At 38.2% G+C, this 9,808-nt stretch overlaps 1 protein-coding gene across 12 annotated transcripts in view; it reads left to right on the top strand.

Moving 5' to 3' along the window:
* LOC124182409 (ensconsin-like) overlaps positions 1-9,808 on the top strand; it is a 77,167-nt gene that overhangs the window by 27,167 nt on the left and 40,192 nt on the right. For 3 of the 12 annotated variants that reach the window (XM_046569654.1, XM_046569649.1, XM_046569650.1), the window contains exon 2: positions 3-478. The exons of 7 other annotated variants lie outside the window; for them this stretch is intronic. In XM_046569654.1, the coding sequence (XP_046425610.1) occupies positions 253-478 (226 nt within the window). In that variant the 5' untranslated portion in view covers positions 3-252. Of the gene's footprint in view, positions 1-2; positions 479-9,808 lie in introns of those variants that run through there. 2 more of the 12 variants (XM_046569667.1, XM_046569665.1) reach the window with 2 other exon arrangements.

The raw sequence follows: 9,808 nt of genomic DNA, 5'->3' as shown, positions 1-9,808 counted from the left end.
AGGAGGCATCACAAGAATTAAATCGAAAGGTGAAGTCGCGTCACCAAATCATCACGAGGGAATGTTCTTCGTATCTTCTCTCCTCCGACCCCCCATCCTCTCGTCGTCCAGCGGAAGGGTGAAAGGATCGCTCCAGTTGGTTATCATCGAGTGATCGTGGCGCGTCACGGTGTCTCAGCACTCGGAAAGACCGGCAAAAACGTGTTGAAAAAAGGGCGAGACTGTCCCAGCGATGATGCTTCTAATTCTACTATGCTGACTGTAACATCGGCAAATTCACCCCCTGCCGGGGGTTTCACCCTCGGATTAACATCCCCGCGAACCCTGGGCCCCGCCGATGGTAGCGATCACCTTTTTCTACTCCCCGAACGTGCCTTGGACATGGACAGCACTCATCTGAGACAGGATCTCGAAGGACTCGACTTCAACCTACATCTTAACCTGACCCACATGGCGCCACGCGGCAACGTTTGGCTATGTGAGTTTATCCATCTAGATTAGTCTCGTTCCTTGGTGTCTTATTATTTCCCCGTTAGAGTCTGAAATTCACGATGTCTCATCTTTTACAAACCACGGATATCGAAGAGACCGAGTAAAGAGTCCAAACTTGAGCAGTCTTGGTATCTTAATCCACCAATCTGTGATCTTCGCTACTTGTAGTTTTTACGGTGTCTGAACGTGTGTTTGATACTTGTTTGTTTCCAATCAGACAATAAAAACGGAAAAGAAATACAAATCGGGTGGAAATTCTTTCTGGACAGTTAACGGAGTGGAATAAAAATCCCGGGAATTTCACATCGGTTTTGTTGGAATACTTATTGTTGGATTCTAAACTGTCCAAATCCAACAACTCTTAAATACACATGATGGTTATCAACAGGAATATCTCGAGCATCAAATTTATCTGTATAAGGAACTGCAATATCTAAAACCGACTCGTGTACGGTTGTACAAGAGAAAATCCCGTTACATTTAGTGTTCGGTCGTAAAATGTTGTGTTCTAGTTTGTTTTTATTTGACTTTTTTTTTACTTCACCTTTTATCACTACGACGAGTGAGTTTCACAGTTTTCAAATCAGTGAATCATGTTTGAAAGACGTCCTCGATTCAAAGACTTCAAGATTTAAAACTTCTTAGTTTGAGTTCGGTTATTTGTCGGTGTTAGGGCGAAAATAAGGATATCAACGCAACAAGGACTCTTTGTACTTCAATCAGTCTGCTGAATTTGCGTGACTGGCTGGAGAACCGTTAAAATATTTACTTGATTTTTGTCCTGTAAAGCTGTGATTGAGGCTTTTCATACTTGAGGGTGGTGATAAGTGATCGCTGTATATTTGCAGCACATTTGCGCGGAAATTTAAATCCACACGATGAATTGGTGCTAATGTCGAGTCTCAATGACCGTATTTACAGAAACATGAGGATTCGTATATGCTATCTATATGTAAGATATGGTCGGTTAAAAGCGTAAGCAATGGTCTTATCTTGCTCGCTTCGATGACGATGAAAGTGATCGAGTGCTCATCGTAGCCAGAACTGTGGTTTGGGGGGTAATCGAAAGTTGTCGATTAGAGAAAAAGAAAAAATCAAGTAAGAAAGCATCTGGTCAAGTGACTAAAGAGTCATCGTTTGCGGTCATCGAAAGACTGCAGTGACGGGGCGTCGATTTTGCTAAAGTTACCGTTTAAAAACCATGTCAGTTATGAATCATGAGTTTCTTTCGCGGTTCTTGACCACAGTAGCAGCGGCAATTCGCGCTGGGTTATATGTGTATACAGCTACCGTGTGCACAGCGTACAGAATGAAACTCGTCCGGGAAGTAAGTCGACGTAGGTAATTTAAAGCCATGCACTTACGAGTAATAGGTGTGTACGTACAAGATACAGATGGCGAACAAAGTCGGATAAGTCATCTGTCCTACAACCTAACTTCAAACTAAAAGTCCCACTCGTCTGAAACATCATTATTACAGTAAATTTTAACGACGTGAGTTAGCCGTCGTTTCTTTAATCACAATGTTCTGAAACAGTGTGCGTATTCTAATATCACGCGGAGATACCGACAATGTGCTTTTCTCTGTATCGCTAGCTTGATTGCGATTCTCAAATAATGATACCAAAGTAACGACGTGCAATAAATCGTCGTTTCTAACACGATCCGGAGTTGATAGGGTATGCTTCTTGGTATTCATACTTCGCGAATCATGTCTGAAATGTACAACGAGAAGTTTTTCCGTTCGTTAGGATGTCACTGGCAATTGATTTCTCATTGTTAACGACCATCCGTGTTTCCATTGCAATGTGGATCCTCTGATCATTTGCTCGAAAGGTGCATTATGTATGTGTCCAGTATTACCAGTGCGATAAAAACCATCGACACGGTTTACGAAACGACTCACTTGCCAGGGTATGGAAGAATGAACATGCTGGAATTGTCCGGACATTCAGGAATGGCCCTATCGACCTGGCACGTGATTTACAAGGAAATAACGCGGACTCGACCATTGTACCTACTGGTAGTCAAAAACCGCACCACTACCAACGAGAAGCCAAGCCCATCGAGTCATGCACGAAGTTGATGCTTGTATCTAACGCATTCTAGACATGCGGGCATTGCGGAGAAAGGAACGTGGGACCTGAACCACTCCTGATTTAGGGGGGGGGGGGGGATTCCGTGACCTTGTCGCTGACCTTGCGACACTGAGGTCCCATTTCCAAATTACAGTTATTACGCCGTTGTGTCCATAACACGCGACCCACCCGTCCCATATCGTCCGGCCCGGTTTATCATCCATCCATCCTCCCTCCTTGGACTCCAACGAGTTTACCGTTACTTTTATTTTTACCGAGGCTCCTTCTTCTCTTCCTCCTTCTCAATGCTCTTTTATGTCTCTTCTTTATACCGAGTGTGAAAGCTCTTTGCTCACTTAATGCGCGGTTATACGCTGTATTGTGCACGGGGAGACATTTTATTGGAATATTTGTTGAAACGAAGATCAGGTATAGTTGTTTTTTTTTCTTATTCACAGTCTAGGGACATGTCTGCATTTTATCGGAAATTGCAATTCACAAAGTTACCAATTTTCATAGAAATCTAACCTAGAAAGTTGAGACAACTTTTTCTCCAAAGACGATGGCACAACGTACATGAAAATGAGCAACAGTAACTACAAGTCACTGTGGTAAAATTGTGATATTTTTGCAAGTCTTGCCAATGACCTTGCGAAAGATTATGCAGCAAAATTTCAAAATAGAATTTAGGCATATGCTAGTCATAGGTTACTGAACCCATCTTTTTTACTAGAATTACATGTCAACTGCTCTGGTTGACTAGGAAAACGTAGTATTGAGATATTAGACTTTTCCCATTGCCATAAGACATTTTGCGAAAAATACGAATATGCGTTTAAAATTCCGGTAATCGTCTCTCTCTGTAATACGAATCTTGGACTCTCCACTTCGTAGATACTTTTTTGTAGATCGTTCGTTGGCTGTGTGCAAGAAACTATTTCACGCCTCGCGACTTACCTACCTAAGACTTCTTCTTATTCCTCCTCCTCATCTTCCTCTTCTTCTTCTTCTTTCTGACACGAATTCTAGACTCTCCCTCGTCTCCCGATCGTCGAGGATGCAATTCGGTTTGTATTTACCGCGGTCGTTCACCTTGTGTAGAAACACTTCTCTTTGTTTCTTACAATCAGAGGGATCATTCAATTGTTGTTTACTCGCTGGTTCGACAAGGTTCTTTAACTTGCCGTTTCTCTGTTTTCAGTGAAATAAAGAAGATTTTATTATAATCATCCCGAAAATTGAAAAATGAGTTTTCTACATACATCCACGTTTTGAAGTTTGGAAAATCACCTCCAATCATTTTCATATCGACGTCTGTGCATGCGTATGCATGTGATCGATTTTTTTGTTGTTCGACGATATCTCGAGAACGAGTTACCGGATTTCAATGATTTTAGTCTCGATCGACGCGGCTTTTTCCAAACTTAGAACTGATTAGATTTTGGCTTTGATCGGTTCAACACTTTTTCAATTATTCATATAGCAAAATCCTAAATAATCAAATAAAAATGATGACATCTTGAGAACGGATGAATGGATTTGCACGAAAATTACTACCCTGAGGTTTTTTTTAGGTCGCTAATCACGTATCTAAGGTCAGAGTTGTAAAATTTAAATTTGGGCTACTCAATAAACTGAAAAAAAAACTAAAAACATTTGTATTTTGATGAAATTCGATACTCCTCGGTTTGTTGGGCGGCTGATCACGAATCTGAAATCAGACTGTGAAATCCCAAAATGGCGTTTCAATATGGTAGGAAAAAAATCTGAAAATATTCTGATTTTGGTATAAATTGGTAGGCGGAGGTTTCTTGGCTCACCAATAACGAAACCAAGGTCAGTCTTCCAAGATTCGTACTAGTGGATCCAATATGGTGGTCCGAAATGAAAAAAAATCGTCATACTTTCGTATAATATCGTAGGTATCATTAATTTGAATTTTTAGTTTGAAACTCGAATTGGATGTTATTCTTTTTTCCTTCTCTATGAACTTGGAACCTGCAGTGTGAGAACGGGAAGTTAGAGAACTGGCTCATGGCCACTCTAAAGCCGCTTGCTTTTTTCTTTTCTTTTTTTTTTATTCTCTTTCCCACTCCACAATGATCCGCTGCAACCGATTTCTTCCCCCAACGAGATACTTGACCCGTTACATCATCCGGAAATCAATGCATCTCCAGTATACTCGACTGTTCATCGCGATGACACACTTACATTTGCTGTAGCAACGACGCGCGAATATTACCGCTCGTTACGCGATGACTCATACCTATCATATTTAAGGGCGCGGCATTTCTGCTACACAGTTGTTAATTCATTTATTTTCTCATCATTTTTCTCTTCTGTTGTTATTAAATTTATGTATACCTATGTATATATATATATATATATATATATATATATATATATATATATATATATATATATATATATATATATTAAGGTGATCCTTACTTAGGATGTCGATGATTTTTTTTTCAGACCATCCCCCCAAATCAACTATAAACAATTCAAAAACAATTTCCTAATTCTTTCAGATTTTTATATCAATTCTAAGCCGTGCCTGTAAATGGATGGATATCACCATTTAAAATACACCTGTTTCAGATACATTCTCAGCATATATTTTATTGTAAGAGTGACGATATTCAAATCAATCTGTAATTGCGAAGATTTAGCGAGTATTAGTACTACTATCCGAGAAAAAATTCACATCATCGTACCAACCAATCTCGACGAATTGCACATCCTAGAAAATTGACTATTTCTCTTTATTTATAAGAAATGCAATTGTCTATATTACCTGGTACGATGATGTGAATTTTTTCTCAGATAGTAGCACCAATGCTCGCTAGAACCTCACATTCATGGATTTTTTCGAACATTATTACTCTTACAATAAAATATATGCTAAGAACGTGTCCGAAACACGGTGTATTTTAAATTGAGAAATCCTTCCTCTTACAGGCACGGGTTACAGTTGATATAAAAATGTAAAAAAAAATTGTGAACTGTTTTTGAATTATTTGTAGTTGATTTGGTGGGGTGATCCGGAATAAATTCGTCAACATTCTAAATGAAGATCACCCTAATGGAATGGCGATGAAAATCTTTTTCATTCCATTTTACTCCGGTTCGTTTATTTATATTTATTTAATTTTTCTCTCGTTTCTTTTTTTCTTGCTTTACATTTTCCTTTTTTCTTGTTTACGCGTATAACCTCGCTAGTCTTCTGCTTTGGACCGTAACACAATACTTATACTAACCGTCAGCTGTGCTCCTATACCTTCAAGGATACTTTTTAGCTATCGTATTACAATTCCGACAGTCTCGCCTCTCGCTGGGTTCACCACCGCTCGAATTCCCCAACGATCACGGGCTACGATCGGACCAAGGAGACCAGAAGAGAGGTCCTTGTGCATGGGAGGTCCGATCAACGCGTCCTCGATATCCCTCTCCGATAATTAACGCTTCAATGAACGATATTCGATATTCGCTATATTTTATACAAACACCCCGAACCGAAGCAGCTGCAATAATCTAAGAACGCGATACCAAGGAATTGCAGTTCGGTTACAAGTTTGCCGGACTTATCTTGGTCGGTACATGAAAGAAATGAATTGTTGCCATACAGAGGATTACAAGAAATATTTTTTCTAAAGAATCTCTCGCTACGCGTTTCTTTTCAGTTGGAACCAGCAGACTTGATAACAAAACTTTGCAACGAATGATATTACATTTCCGTGACAAGCGGACGTTGAATTCATTTCTTTTACAACGTCAACGCTTTTTACCCACGTATTACCTCATCTCCTCCTTCTTTATAATGTGGGTATCAACCCCGTTCTTTGACTATCGGCGAACACACTTTGAATAATTATACATGTAGGTGATACACAAGTTAATATATCGATCCAGCTCTTTTGTTGTCCCTTTGAGCTACATTTTCTATGCACGGATGCTTGGGTTTAAAACCGAACCTGTCTGGTCAATAATAATAATGATAATAATAATAATAATAGCAACAAGAATAATGATGATGATATAAAAAGTACTACGTAATCGATGGAGGAATATTATCTCTTGTACGTCGACACTTTGACGACGGGGTTATTTTGCCTCGATATAACGAAACAAATTACTTGCTTTATTGCAGACACGGAAGTCGTGTGGTTGGCAACAATGATTCCGTGATTGTGAAATAAACCACAATCCGGCGTGATTTGAAAATTATTTTACATATATACATGAAATCATAAGTATGATATTTTATAATTACATTGCTAATACTAATCTATTGTTAGTTTTTTTTTTTTTTTAAATTTGAGTGTTTATTGACACGTTTGGTAATTTAGTTTAAGCAACATTGAACTGAAATTTCTTTCATCGGAATAATTTAACTTACGACTGATACAGCTGATTTCTAATTTTCAACTAATTTACGTGAAGAAATGAGTTTGTCGGTAAAGTTGGGTTGAATCGAGTACTGCGGGAAAAATGTCTATTTTCGTCTTGAAAATCGGTAAATTTCAGGGAATTTGACATCTCACTGACGTAAATAAAAAAAAAAATGTCTCTTTTCTTTCTTTCTTTCTTTCTTCACCATCGATGGCGTTGTAACTCGTGTACAAGTCATCCAGAAATTGATGAAGGAATTCTCGATATTCGCGCTGTTGTGACGCATATTATGAATGGCTGAATAAAAATTGTATAGCATCTATTATACGTGTATATATGTATCTATATATATATATATATATATATATATATCTATATCTATCCTATATCTCTCTACAAACCCAACAACTCCGTGGACGACGATTGAAATTTTATTCTCGTAACGTGCGCGTCGCGTCGTTTCACCGTTCAGCGAGCAACGAAGGTATAATAAAACTTTGTTCAGTAACCCAATCGGATTCGGTTATGCAAGCTAATCAATTGCGATTCTTGGCGTTTACATGTATATTTATACGTATATATACAATATATATATATATATATATATATATATATATATATAATAAAACGTATAAATATACATGTAAAGTAAACGCCAACAATATACATATATATATACACACAATGTAATCTCGTACACATGCAATTGGCTATCAGCACTTTGATCGGTACGTATCATCAATGTTACACACTTTGCAAACCGATTGAATTACATAGGTTCGTTTTACCTGATTGCAGCGGCTTGACCGCGAATCAAGTTGAGCTTTATCGTCTCCACCTCTTGCGATTCATTCAAATACCAGCGATTGTTAACCAGGCGGAGAATATCTACTCGGTATCCAGTGTGTAATGTATTCGCTGACTAATGAAATGCGTTATACACAACGTGGAGTTGAATTTTGTTTCTCTTGTACGTAATATCAAAGATTTTTGTTCATTTCTTCACCTTTTTTTTTTTTTTTTTTATTATTTCTCTTTCCATTACCGAATGAAATCACACATGACGTTATCAAACTGTCGAACGTTTATTGGAGATTAAAATTCTCTACATTTTCGTTGTATCAAAAAGCTGACAAAATTTATCGTCGAACTTGTGAGATCTGTTTTAATTCTTTTTTTTTTTCTCTCTCTCCAACTGATCTTTCGTTATCTCGAATCGCAGTTCAACACCAAGGCTGTTAATTGCACGGTATATATATATTATCATATGCGATTCTTGCGATCATTGCGAAGAAAAATTATAGTATGGTACAAATTAGGCAGGCGTTATCAGAGCGAATAAGACAGAAAGTGACATTAAAAATTGATTCTTCTGATTTTGAAGCTGAGAATGTTTATTCAGAAACGGAATGTAGGGCACCCGTTATTACATCTTAAATGTGTATGAAATGCCATACAGACCGCAGGTAGAATAGATCGCCTTCTCTATCTTATACATGTGTGACTAATGATCGATTTTCTTTTGTTCCAGGTAAGTAACAACTCTCGGGTTTGCTGAAAATTATCACGTGGGGTTGACCTGAAAAGATCAGATATACGCGTAATTCGAGGTTTGTACATTCCTGGATTTTTTTTTTTTTTTTTTGCCACTACTTACTCATGTCTCACGCCCAATACCAAACTATGTCTTTTTCAATAGTTGATTGAAGCTTGTTGTAATACGCAAAATACTCAGACTTGGCCGTTTCTCTTTCGCGTATCAGCTCATGCTCGTATAATTCGGTGCGTGAACATTGCACCGACAATTGTACGCGTATCTTTACCTTGAAATTTGTTTTTGAATTTTGAACAACGCGGCTCATTAGAATTGGACGCGTATACATATTTCATTTATGTACTACGTGTCGTAATGCCAGGCATGACCAAAAAAATACACTCGACGATTCGTTATGCAGTTCCCTCTTCGTGACGGACATTAATTATTATCTTACAACCACTAACGATAAGTGCGACGCAATGTTCTTTACGATAACACATTTCAAATGCGTACAGACGATTTTTCAATTAAAATCTCCTCAAGTCGAGACGCGAGACTTGAGACTCTCCTCATCCTGCTCAATTAATATACATTGGGCGTTGGAATTAATTAATCATTTTATTATTGACGTTAACGATTTCTCGTATTCCGTTTTAATCGAGGATATTTGTCGGAGATAAATAGGAATCGTTCATACCAAATTACCGCACGTGATCTCATCGCCCTCGTCGTACACCAGAACAACCGTTTCGTCGATTAATTTCTCCTCGCAATCGACCTCAATTCCTGGCTACACATTCCACGATACAGTTCGTTCTCTGTTTCGTTAAATAATTGCAAAAAAAAATTTTTATAGCTAGAATGTAGGTCTTACTTGCTGAGTATTTCCGCCAATGTCTATCTTACCGACATCTTGACTGCCGGTAAAACAGTTTTTCCCCGTCCGTCGCTTATCGGTCGATCAAATCATATTCCAGTTACCCGCAGTAGGCAACTCAGGTTTCACCTTATAATTTTATGGTAAAACAGGTATCTATAATTATTTGTAACGTTGAACGAAAGGAAAGAAGTGGTAAAGAAAAGGGAGTATTGATTTTTTAAATCGCATATGCTCTATATCGAGTTTGGAATAACTTTTCTCTACTCTCTTCCCTCTTCCATTTTCTTCTCGCCTCTTTTTCACCGGTAACTAAACCATTACGCAATAGAAGGTGCCAAGTTTTAATTATGAGTATCATTTCAATTACTATGAGGCTAATTAAGGGTAACGAGTAGGCGGTTGACTCAGAGGTTGCGACGCCGATTT

This window comes from Neodiprion fabricii, chromosome 5 (genome assembly GCF_021155785.1).
Source record: "Neodiprion fabricii isolate iyNeoFabr1 chromosome 5, iyNeoFabr1.1, whole genome shotgun sequence".
NCBI lineage: Eukaryota > Metazoa > Arthropoda > Insecta > Hymenoptera > Diprionidae > Neodiprion > Neodiprion fabricii.
The sequence above is the reverse complement of the archived record's forward strand: the minus strand, read 5'-3'. Positions and strand labels throughout refer to the sequence as shown.